Genomic DNA, 13,311 nt, shown 5'->3' on the forward strand with positions numbered 1-13,311 from the left:
CAGTTTCATCTCTCTGCTTCCAGGTGGACCATGACGTGAGCAGTAACTATGGCAACTGGCTGTACAGCGCGGGGATAGGAAATGACCCGAGAGAAAACAGGAAGTTCAACATGATCAAACAAGGACTCGACTACGACAACAACGTATGTTTCAGTCTGACCAATAACACTGTAGAACTACCGCAGCTTTACCTGAAGGTGAAAGGCCTGCAACACTGGCATGTCAGAATAGATCATTTACCTGAAGGTGAAAGGCCTGCAACACTGGCATGTCAGAATAGATCATTTACCTGAAGGTGAAAGGCCTGCAACACTGGCATGTCAGAATAGATCATTTACCTGAAGGTGAAAGGCCTGCAACACTGGCATGTCAGAATAGATCATTTACCTGAAGGTGAAAGGCCTGCAACACTGGCATGTCAGAATAGATCATTTACCTGAAGGTGAAAGGCCTGCAACACTGGCATGTCAGAATAGATCATTTACCTGAAGGTGAAAGGCCTGCAACACTGGCATGTCAGAATAGATCATTTACCTGAAGGTGAAAGGCCTGCAACACTGGCATGTCAGAATAGATCATTTACCTGAAGGTGAAAGGCCTGCAACACTGGCATGTCAGAATAGATCATTTACCTGAAGGTGAAAGGCCTGCAACACTGGCATGTCAGAATAGATCATTTACCTGAAGGTGAAAGGCCTGCAACACTGGCATGTCAGAATAGATCATCCAGTCTCCAAAGCTAGTTGCTTCATAACTAGTTATCTGATGTTATGAGGTCTGCTGCCTTGGGGTTAGGGTTAGTAGGAGGAGGAACACGCTATAGCAAGTAACCATACAATTACCCAGAAAGCTTCTGCTATGACAACTGAGACACTGGGTCTGTAATAGGTGATTGTCTCCTCTTCAGGGGGACTATGTTAGACACTGGGTCTGTAATAGGTGATTGTCTCCTCTTCAGGGGGACTATGTTAGACACTGGGTCTGTAATAGGTGATTGTCTCCTCTTCAGGGGGACTATGTTAGACACTGGGTTTGTAATAGGTGATTGTCTCCTCTTCAGGGGGACTATGTTAGACACTGGGTTTGTAATAGGTGATTGTCTCCTCTTCAGGGGGACTATGTTAGACACTGGGTCTGTAATAGGTGATTGTCTCCTCTTCAGGGGGACTATGTTAGACACTGGGTCTGTAATAGGTGATTGTCTCCTCTTCAGGGGGACTATGTTAGACACTGGGTTTGTAATAGGTGATTGTCTCCTCTTCAGGGGGACTATGTTAGACACTGGGTCTGTAATAGGTGATTGTCTCCTCTTCAGGGGGACTATGTTAGACACTGGGTCTGTAATAGGTGATTGTCTCCTCTTCAGGGGGACTATGTTAGACACTGGGTCTGTAATAGGTGATTGTCTCCTCTTCAGGGGGACTATGTTAGACACTGGGTCTGTAATAGGTGATTGTCTCCTCTTCAGGGGGACTATGTTAGACACTGGGTTTGTAATAGGTGATTGTCTCCTCTTCAGGGGGACTATGTTAGACACTGGGTCTGTAATAGGTGATTGTCTCCTCTTCAGGGGGACTATGTTAGACACTGGGTCTGTAATAGGTGATAGTCTCCTCTTCAGGGGGACTATGTTAGACACTGGGTCTGTAATAGGTGATTGTCTCCTCTTCAGGGGGACTATGTTAGACACTGGGTCTGTAATAGGTGATTGTCTCCTCTTCAGGGGGACTATATTAGACACTGGGTCTGTAATAGGTGATTGTCTCCTCTTCAGGGGGACTATGTTAGACACTGGGTTTGTAATAGGTGATTGTCTCCTCTTCAGGGGGACTATGTTAGACACTGGGTCTGTAATAGGTGATTGTCTCCTCTTCAGGGGGACTATGTTAGACACTGGGTCTGTAATAGGTGATTGTCTCCTCTTCAGGGGGACTATGTTAGACACTGGGTCTGTAATAGGTGATTGTCTCTCCTCTTCAGGGGGACTATGTTAGACACTGGGTTTGTAATAGGTGATTGTCTCCTCTTCAGGGGGACTATATTAGACACTGGGTTTGTAATAGGTGATAGTCTCCTCTTCAGGGGGACTATGTTAGACACTGGGTCTGTAATAGGTGATTGTCTCCTCTTCAGGGGGACTATGTTAGACACTGGGTCTGTAATAGGTGATTGTCTCCTCTTCAGGGGGACTATGTTAGACACTGGGTTTGTAATAGGTGATTGTCTCTCCTCTTCAGGGGGACTATGTTAGACACTGGGTTTGTAATAGGTGATTGTCTCCTCTTCAGGGGGACTATGTTAGACACTGGGTCTGTAATAGGTGATTGTCTCCTCTTCAGGGGGACTATGTTAGACACTGGGTTTGTAATAGGTGATTGTCTCCTCTTCAGGGGGACTATGTTAGACACTGGGTCTGTAATAGGTGATTGTCTCCTCTTCAGGGGGACTATGTTAGACACTGGGTCTGTAATAGGTGATTGTCTCCTCTTCAGGGGGACTATGTTAGACACTGGGTCTGTAATAGGTGATTGTCTCCTCTTCAGGGGGACTATGTTAGACACTGGGTCTGTAACAGGTGATTGTCTCCTCTTCAGGGGGACTATGTTAGACACTGGGTTTGTAATAGGTGATTGTCTCCTCTTCAGGGGGACTATGTTAGACACTGGGTCTGTAATAGGTGATTGTCTCCTCTTCAGGGGGACTATGTTAGACACTGGGTTTGTAATAGGTGATTGTCTCCTCTTCAGGGGGACTATGTTAGACACTGGGTTTGTAATAGGTGATAGTCTCCTCTTCAGGGGGACTATGTTAGACACTGGGTTTGTAATAGGTGATTGTCTCTCCTCTTCAGGGGGACTATGTTAGACACTGGGTCTGTAATAGGTGATTGTCTCCTCTTCAGGGGGACTATGTTAGGCACTGGGTCTGTAATAGGTGATTGTCTCCTCTTCAGGGGGACTATGTTAGGCACTGGGTCTGTAATAGGTGATTGTCTCCTCTTCAGGGGGACTATGTTAGACACTGGGTCTGTAATAGGTGATTGTCTCCTCTTCAGGGGGACTATGTTAGACACTGGGTCTGTAATAGGTGATAGTCTCCTCTTCAGGGGGACTATGTTAGACACTGGGTCTGTAATAGGTGATTGTCTCCTCTTCAGGGGGACTATGTTAGACACTGGGTTTGTAATAGGTGATTGTCTCCTCTTCAGGGGGACTATGTTAGACACTGGGTCTGTAATAGGTGATTGTCTCCTCTTCAGGGGGACTATGTTAGACACTGGGTTTGTAATAGGTGATTGTCTCCTCTTCAGGGGGACTATGTTAGACACTGGGTCTGTAATAGGTGATTGTCTCCTCTTCAGGGGGACTATGTTAGACACTGGGTCTGTAATAGGTGATTGTCTCCTCTTCAGGGGGACTATGTTAGACACTGGGTTTGTAATAGGTGATTGTCTCCTCTTCAGGGGGACTATGTTAGACACTGGGTTTGTAATAGGTGATTGTCTCCTCTTCAGGGGGACTATGTTAGACACTGGGTTTGTAATAGGTGATTGTCTCTCCTCTTCAGGGGGACTATGTTAGACACTGGGTTTGTAATAGGTGATAGTCTCCTCTTCAGGGGGACTATGTTAGACACTGGGTCTGTAATAGGTGATTGTCTCCTCTTCAGGGGGACTATGTTAGACACTGGGTTTGTAATAGGTGATTGTCTCCTCTTCAGGGGGACTATGTTAGACACTGGGTCTGTAATAGGTGATTGTCTCTCCTCTTCAGGGGGACTATGTTAGACACTGGGTTTGTAATAGGTGATTGTCTCCTCTTCAGGGGGACTATATTAGACACTGGGTTTGTAATAGGAGATTGTCTCCTCTTCAGGGGGACTATGTTAGACACTGGGTCTGTAATAGGTGATAGTCTCCTCTTCAGGGGGACTATGTTAGACACTGGGTTTGTAATAGGTGATTGTCTCCTCTTCAGGGGGACTATGTTAGACACTGGGTCTGTAATAGGTGATTGTCTCCTCTTCAGGGGGACTATGTTAGACACTGGGTCTGTAATAGGTGATTGTCTCCTCTTCAGGGGGACTATGTTAGACACTGGGTCTGTAATAGGTGATTGTCTCCTCTTCAGGGGGACTATGTTAGACACTGGGTCTGTAATAGGTGATTGTCTCCTCTTCAGGGGGACTATGTTAGACACTGGGTTTGTAATAGGTGATTGTCTCCTCTTCAGGGGGACTATGTTAGACACTGGGTCTGTAATAGGTGATAGTCTCCTCTTCAGGGGGACTATGTTAGACACTGGGTTTGTAATAGGTGATAGTCTCCTCTTCAGGGGGACTATGTTAGGCACTGGGTCTGTAATAGGTGATTGTCTCCTCTTCAGGGGGACTATGTTAGATACTGGGTCTGTAATAGGTGATTGTCTCCTCTTCAGGGGGACTATGTTAGACACTGGGTTTGTAATAGGTGATTGTCTCCTCTTCAGGGGGACTATGTTAGACACTGGGTCTGTAATAGGTGATTGTCTCCTCTTCAGGGGGACTATGTTAGACACTGGGTCTGTAATAGGTGATTGTCTCCTCTTCAGGGGGACTATGTTAGACACTGGGTCTGTAATAGGTGATTGTCTCCTCTTCAGGGGGACTATGTTAGACACTGGGTCTGTAATAGGTGATTGTCTCCTCTTCAGGGGGACTATGTTAGACACTGGGTTTGTAATAGGTGATTGTCTCCTCTTCAGGGGGACTATGTTAGACACTGGGTCTGTAATAGGTGATTGTCTCCTCTTCAGGGGGACTATGTTAGACACTGGGTCTGTAATAGGTGATTGTCTCCTCTTCAGGGGGACTATGTTAGACACTGGGTTTGTAATAGGTGATTGTCTCCTCTTCAGGGGGACTATGTTAGACACTGGGTCTGTAATAGGTGATTGTCTCCTCTTCAGGGGGACTATGTTAGACACTGGGTCTGTAATAGGTGATTGTCTCCTCTTCAGGGGGACTATGTTAGACACTGGGTCTGTAATAGGTGATTGTCTCCTCTTCAGGGGGACTATGTTAGACACTGGGTCTGTAATAGGTGATTGTCTCCTCTTCAGGGGGACTATGTTAGACACTGGGTCTGTAATAGGTGATTGTCTCCTCTTCAGGGGGATTATGTTAGACACTGGGTCTGTAATAGGTGATTGTCTCCTCTTCAGGGGGACTATGTTAGACACTGGGTTTTGTCTCCTCTTCAGGGGGACTATGTTAGACACTGGGTCTGTAATAGGTGATTGTCTCCTCTTCAGGGGGACTATGTTAGACACTGGGTTTTGTCTCCTCTTCAGGGGGACTATGTTAGACACTGGGTCTGTAATAGGTGATTGTCTCCTCTTCAGGGGGACTATGTTAGACACTGGGTCTGTAATAGGTGATTGTCTCCTCTTCAGGGGGACTATGTTAGACACTGGGTTTGTAATAGGTGATTGTTTCCTCTTCAGGGGGACTATGTTAGACACTGGGTTTGTAATAGGTGATTGTCTCCTCTTCAGGGGGACTATGTTAGACACTGTGTCTGTAATAGGTGATTGTCTCCTCTTCAGGGGGACTATGTTAGACACTGGGTCTGTAATAGGTGATTGTCTCCTCTTCAGGGGGACTATGTTAGACACTGGGTTTGTAATAGGTGATTGTCTCCTCTTCAGGGGGACTATGTTAGACACTGGGTTTGTAATAGGTGATTGTCTCCTCTTCAGGGGGACTATGTTAGACACTGGGTTTGTAATAGGTGATTGTCTCCTCTTCAGGGGGACTATGTTAGACACTGGGTTTGTAATAGGTTATTGTCTCCTCTTCAGGGGGACTATGTTAGATACTGGGTCTGTAATAGGTGATTGTCTCCTCTTCAGGGGGACTATGTTAGACACTGGGTCTGTAATAGGTGATAGTCTCCTCTTCAGGGGGACTATGTTAGACACTGGGTTTTGTCTCCTCTTCAGGGGGACTATGTTAGACACTGGGTCTGTAATAGGTGATTGTCTCCTCTTCAGGGGGACTATGTTAGACACTGGGTCTGTAATAGGTGATTGTCTCCTCTTCAGGGGGACTATGTTAGATTCTGGGTCCAAGAGCTCCAGGGGATCAGAGGGGGGGACGTCCACACCCCCTGGACCCTTAGCTCCGCCTCCCTGTCTCACGCACTGGTGACCCTCGACGAGACATACCCTTCCCCCATCGTCATGGTGCCAGAATGGAGTCGCCATGCCAACAAGAAGCCGGTGGGTGTAATTAAAGATGTGAACTTCACAGAAAGAGGAATTGGTGTAGTAAACAACATATCACTGTTTTGTGGTGTACAGTGCATTCAGAAATTATTCAGACCCCTTCCCTTTTTCCACATTTGGTACGTTACAGCCTTATTCTAAAATTGATTAAATTAATTTGTTTCCTCAGCAATCTACACACACAATACCCCATAATGACAAAGTGAAAACAGGTTTTTAGACATTTCAGCAAATGTAATAAAAAAATACCTTATTTACATAAGTATTCAGACCCTTTGCTATGAGACTCGAAGTTGATCTCAGGTGCATCCTGTTTCCATTGATCATCCTTGAGATGTTTCTACAACTTGATTGGAGTCCACATGTGGTAAATTCAATTGATTGGACATGATTTGGAAAGGCACACACCTGTCTATATAAGGTCCCACAGTTGACAGTGCATGTCAGAGCAAAAACCAAGCCATGAGATCAAAGGAATTGTCTGTAGAGCTCCGAGACAGGATTGAAGGTCCCCAAGAACACAGTGGCCTCTGTAGCTCAATTGGTAGAGCATGGCGCTTGCAACGCCAGGGTAGTGGGTTCGATCCCCGGGACCACCTATACGTAAAAATGTATGCACACATGACTGTTAGTCGCTTTGGATAAAAGCGTCTGCTAAATGGCATATTATTATTTATTATTATCATTCTTAAATGGAAGAAGTTTGGAACCACCAAGACTCTTCCTAGAGCAGGCCGCCTGGCCAAACTGAACAATCGGGGGAGAAGGGCCGTGGTCAGGGAGGGGACCAAGAACCAGATGGTCACTCTGACAGAGCTCCAGAGTTCCTCTGTGGAGATTGGAGAACCTTCCAGAAGGACAACCATCTCTGCAGCACTCCACCAATCAGGCCTTTATGGTAGAGTGGCCAGATGGAAGCCACTCCTCAGTAAAAGGCACATGACAGCCCACTTGGAGTTTGCCAAAAGGCACCTAAAGACTATCAGACCATGAGAAGCAAGATCCTCTGGTCTGATGAAACCAAGATTGAACTATTTGGCCTGAATGCCAAGCGTCACGTCTGGAGGAAACCTGGCACCATCCCTACGGTGAAGCATGGTGGTGGCAGCATCATGCTGTGGGGATGTTTTTCAGCGGCAGGGACTGGGAGAACAGTCAGGATCAAGGGAAAGATGAACGTGCAGAGTACAGAGAGATCCTTGATGAACACAGCCAAGACAACGCAGGAGTGGCTTCGGGACAAGTCTCTGAATGTCCTTGAGTGGCCCAGCCAGAGCCCGGACTTGAACCTGAGCGAACATCTCTGGAGAGACCTGAAAATAGCTGTGCAGCGACGCTCTCCATATGATCAGATGTTTAGTGGTGTATGTAGAGCATCTCTAGAATGGCTCTACCAGTTATGATCAATGTATATAGCGAAGGAAAGCAAAGGAACCAAGTGGTCATAAGAATAATGTAAGAATTGAATTGATTCATTCCATGTGTTTGTGCTAACTTAACCTGTCTCAGAAATACATCACTTCACGGTCATTGTCTCTTGAGACATTTTAGTTGTTATGTGAACCTGTCTTACTTCAAGGCCGTTCTATTGACAGGTTTCAGTTCTAAATGTAAAGTGATCTCTCCTGCAGACTGGTGCTGGCCCCTCGGCCAGAGGAAAGAAGGGGCCGTCCCACACCCCTAAACAACACAAGGACAGAGGAATAGACTTCTACTTCTCCAAGAGCAAGAACTTCTGATGGAGCTGAACTGACTGAACTGTTGGGCTTCCACAAGGCAATGGTTTGAGCCATCCCTGCTTTGGATGGATGGATGGATGGATGAATGGATGAATGGATGGATGGATGGATGGATGGATGGATGGATGGATGGATGGATGGATGGATGGATGGATGGATAGTGATGTGTGTGTGTGTGTGGAGGTGTTTGTCTGATGAAGATTTTGTGGAACTTCATGTGCCTGTATGACCTAACCCTGACCCCTGACCCTAACCCCTGACCCTAACCCTAACCCTTTCTATGAAATAGACCTAAAATACATCTGTGAAATTCAACTAAGAGTTGAGTTGACACTAGAAGGGGAAGGTGTAACTGGAAACACAAAGGCCTTTAATAGGAGGGTCAACTTCCCCATTGGCCTCGTCTTTATTAGATAACTGGTTATTTTATATGAGCAGCAATTTACTGACCGGGTTCTTGTTTCTACACCTTCATTTTGGTTTTGAGAAGCTACTGCTGAATGGTGATACAAAGTTGTTGTTTTACAATAATGGGCAATATTAGTCAATTCTGTTTTATATTGCCAATGTTTCATATAATGTTTTAAATATATATATATTTAAATAATTTCTATTTACATGTTACATCACAGAACCAATTGAGGTAGTACCTGTATTGGGTGTTTTTTACTCTCTAAAGCAGCCATATCATTATCATGGTTCATAATAAACATGTTCTGAGGTCATGATGTTTCCTATTTGTATTTATTATGGATCCCCATTAGTTCCTGCCAAGGCAGCAGCTACTCTTCCTGGGGTTTATTATGGATCCCCATTAGTTCCTGCCAAGGCAGCAGCTACTCTTCCTGGGGTTTATTATGGATCCCCATTAGTTCCTGCCAAGGCAGCAGCTACTCTTCCTGGGGTTTATTATGGATCCCCATTAGTTCCTGCCAAGGCAGCAGCTACTCTTCCTGGGGTTTATTATGGATCCCCATTAGTTCCTGCCAAGGCAGCAGCTACTCTTCCTGGGGTTTATATGGATCCCCATTAGTTCCTGCCAAGGCAGCAGCTACTCTTCCTGGGGTTTGTTATGGATCCCCATTAGTTCCTGCCAAGGCAGCAGCTGCTCTTCCTGGGGTCCAGCAAAATTAAGGCAGTTGTACAATTTTTAAAACATTACAATACAGTCGTGGTCAAAAGTTTTGAGAACTACACAAATATTGGTCTTCACAAAGTTTGCTGCTTCAGTGTTATGAGATATTTTTGTCAGATGTTACTATGGTATACTGAAGTATAATTACAAGCATTCCATAAGTGTCAAAGGCTTTTATTGACAATTACATTTAGTTTATGCAAAGAGTCAATATTTGTAGTGTTGACGCTTCTTTTTCAAGACCTCTGCAATCCGCCCTGGCATGCTGTCAATTAACTTCTGGGCCACATCCTGACTGATGGCAGCCCATTCTTGCATAATCAATGCTTGGCGTTTGTCAGAATTTGTGAGTTTTTGTTTGTCCACCCGCCTCTTGAGGATCGACCACAAGTTCTCAATGGGATTAAGGTCTGGGGAGTTTCCTGACCCAAAATGTCGATGTTTTGTTCCCCGAGCCACTTAGTTATCACCTTTGCCTTATGGCAAGGTGCTCCATCATGCTGGAAAAGGCATTGGTCGTCACCAAACTGTTCTTGGATGGTTGGGAGAAGTTGCTCTCGGAGGATGTGTTGGTACCATTCTTTATTCATGGCTGTGTTCTTAGGCAAAATTGTGAGTGAGCCCACTCCCTTGGCTGAGAAGCAACCCCACACATGAATGGTCTCAGGATGCTTTACTGTTGGCATGACACAGGACTGATGGTAGCGCTCACCTTGTCTTCTCCGGACAAGGTGTTTTCCGGATGCCCCAAACAATCGGAAAGGGGATTCATCAGAGAGAATGACTTTACCCCAGTCCTCAGCAGTCCAATCCCTGTACCTTTTGCAGAATATCAGTCTGTCCCTGATGTTTTTCCTGGAGAGAAGTGGCTTCTTTGCTGCCCTTCTTGACACCAAGCCATCCTCCAAAAGTCTTTGCCTCACTGTGCATGCAGATGCACTCACACCTGCCTGCTGCCATTCCTGAGCAATCTCTGCACTAACGTTGCCCCGATCCCGCAGCTGAATCAACTTTAGGAGACGGTCCTGGCGCTTGCTGGACTTTCTTGGGCGCCCTGACGCCTTCTTCACAACAATTGAACCTCTCTCCTTGAAGTTCTTGATGATCCGATAAATGGTTGATTTAGGTGCAATCTTACTAGCAGCAATATCCTTGCCTGTGAAGCCCTTTTTGTGCAAAGCAATGATGACGGCACGTGTTTCCTTGCAGGTAACCATGGTTAACAGAGGAAGAACAATGATTTCAAGCACCACCCTCCTTTTAAAGCTTCCAGTCTGTTATTCTAACTCAATCAGCATGACAGAGTGATCTCCAGCCTTGTCCTCGTCAACACTCTCACCTGTGTTAACGAGAGATCACTGACATAATGTCAGCTGATCCTTTCGTGGCAGGGCTGAAATGCAGTGGAAATGTTTTTTTTGGGATTAAGTTCATTTTCATGGCAAAGAGGGACTTTGCAATTCATTGCAATTCATCTGATCACTCTTCATGACATTCTGGAGTATATACATTTTAAAAACATTACAATACATTCGGAACAGATTTCACAACACATTAAGTGTGTGCCCTCAGGCCTCTACTTTACTATCACATATCTACAACACAAAATCCATGTGTACGTGTGTGTATAGTGCGTATGTTATCGTGTGTCTGTGTCTATGTTTGTGTCTCTTCACAGTCCCCGCTGTTCCATAAGGTGTATTTCTATCTGTTTTTTAAATCTGATTCTACTGCTTGCATCAGTTACTTGATGTGGAATAGAGTTCCATGTAGTCATGGCTCTCTGTAGTACTGTGCGCCTCCCATAGTCTGTTCTGGACTTGGGGACTGTGAAGAGACCTCTGGTGGCATGTCTTGTGGGGTATGCATGGTTGTCCGAGCTGTGTGCCAGTAGTTCAAACAGACAGCTCAGTACATTCAACATGTCAATATCTCTCACAAATACAAGTAGTGATGAAGTCAATCTCTCCTCCCCTTTGAGCCAGGAGAGATTGACATGCATATTATTAATGTGTCCATTCAAGGGCCAGCCGTGCTGCCCTGTTCTGAGCCAATTGCAATTTTCCTAAATCCCTCTTTGTGGCACCTGACCACACGACTGAACAGTAGTCCATGTGCGACAAAACTAGGGCCTGTAGGACCTACCTTGTTGATAGTGTTGTTAAGACTGCCAAGCTGCGCTTTATTATGGACAGACTTCTCCCCATCTTAGCTACTGTTGTATCAATATGTTTGACCTTGACAATTTACAATCCAGGGTTACTCCAAGCAGTTTAGTCACCTCAATTTCCACATTCCACAAAAAAAAAAATACAACAGAAATACATATATATACAGTGTGTGCAAATTTAGCAAGTTATGGAGGTAAGGCAATAAATAGGCCATAGTGCAAAGTAATTACAATTAGTATTAACACTGGAATGATAGATGTGCAAGAGATGATGTGCAAATAGAGATACTGGGGAACAAATGAGCAAAATAAATAACAGTATGGGGATGAGGTAGTTGGGTGGGCTAATTTCAGATGGGCTGTGTACAGGTGCAGTGATCGGTAAACTGCTCTGACAACCGATGCTTAAAGTTAGTGAGGGAGATAAGAGTCTCCAGCTTCAGAGATTTTTGCAGTTCGTTCCAGTCATTGGCAGCAGAGAACTGGAAGGAATAGCGGCCAAGGGAGGTGTTGGCTTTGGGGATGACCAGTGAGATATACCTACTGGAGTGCATACTACGGGTGGGTGTTGCTATGGTGACTAATGAGCTAAGATAAGGCGGGGATTTGCCTAGCAGTGATTTTATAGATGACCTGGAGCCAGTGGGTTTGGCGACGAATATGTAGTGAGGGCCAGCCAACGAGAGCATACAGGTCACAGTGGTGGGTAGTGTATGGGGCTTTGGAGACAAAACGGATGGCACTGTGATAGACTACATCCAATCTGCTGAGTAGAGTGTTGGAGGCTATTTTGTAAATGACATCGCCGAAGTCAATGATCGGTAGGATAGTCAGTTTTACGAGGGCATGTTTGGCAGCATGAGTGAAGGAGGCTTTGTTGCGAAATAGGAAGCCGATTCGAGATTTAAGTTTGGATTTGAGATGCTTAATGTGAGTCTGGAAGGAGAGTTTACGGTCTAACCAGACACCTAGGAATTTGTAGTTGTCCACATATTCTAAGTCAGACCCACCGAGAGTAGTGATTCTAGTCGGGCGGGCGGGTGCAAGCAGCGTTCGGTTGAAGAGCATGCATTTAGTTTTACTAGTGTTTAAGAGCAGTTGGAGGCTACGGAAGGAGTGTTGTATGGCATTGAAGCTCGTTTGGAGGTTTGTTAACGCAGTGTCCAATGAAGGGCCAGATGTATTTAAAATGGTGTCGTCTGCGTAGAGGTGGATCTGAGAGTCACCAGCAGCAAGAGCGACATCATTGATATACACAGACAATAGAGTCGGCCCGAGAATTGAACCCTGTGGCACCCCCATAGAGACTGCCAGAGGTCCAGACAACAGGCCCTCCAATTTGACACATTGAACTCTGAGAAGAAGTTGGTGAACCAGGCGAGGCAGTCATTTGAGAAACCAAGGCTATTTAGTCTGCCAATAAGAATGCGGTGATTGACAGAGTCGAAAGCCTTGGCCAGGTTGATGAAGACGGCTGCACAGTACTGTCTTTTATCGATCACGGTTATAATATCGTTTAGGACCTTGAGCGTAGCTGAGGTGCACCCATGACCAGCTCGGAAACCAGATTGCATAGCGGAGAAGGTATGGTGGGATTCGAAATGGTCGGTGATCTGTTTGTTAACTTGGCTTTCAAATACTTTCAAAAGGCAGGGCAGGATGGATATAGGTCTGTAACAGTTTGGATCTAGAGTGCCACCCACTTTGAAGAGGGGGATGACCGCGGCAGCTTTCCAATCTCTGGGGATGTCAGATGATACGAAAGAGAGATAGAACAGGCTAGTAATAGGGGTTGCGACAATTTCGGCGGCTAATTTTAGAAAGAAAGGGTCCAGATTGTCTAGCCCAGCTGATTTGTAGGGGTCCAGATTTTGCAGCTCTTTCAGATCATCAGCTGTCTGAATTTGGGTGAAGGAGAAGCGGGGGGCGGGGCGGGGGGGCATGGGCAAGTTGCAGCGGAGGGTGCAGAGCTGGTGGCCGAGGTGGGGGTAGCCAGGTGGA

The 13,311-nt window shown here is 45.7% G+C and overlaps 1 protein-coding gene across 1 annotated transcript in view; it reads left to right on the forward strand.

The window, feature by feature from the left end:
- Positions 1-8,730, forward strand: part of cry-dash (cryptochrome DASH) — a 52,611-nt gene extending 43,881 nt beyond the window's left edge. The window contains exons 11-13 of the mRNA XM_084198763.1: positions 24-143; positions 6,084-6,260; positions 7,898-8,730. Of these exons, the coding sequence (XP_084054889.1) occupies positions 24-143; positions 6,084-6,260; positions 7,898-8,005 (405 nt within the window). The 3' untranslated portion in view covers positions 8,006-8,730. The remainder of the gene's footprint in view (positions 1-23; positions 144-6,083; positions 6,261-7,897) is intronic.
- The last annotated feature ends 4,581 nt before the right edge of the window (positions 8,731-13,311 follow it).

This window comes from Coregonus lavaretus (assembly GCF_964263955.1).
Source record: "Coregonus lavaretus genome assembly, contig: HAP1_SCAFFOLD_577, whole genome shotgun sequence".
Classification (NCBI taxonomy): Eukaryota; Metazoa; Chordata; class Actinopteri; order Salmoniformes; family Salmonidae; genus Coregonus; species Coregonus lavaretus.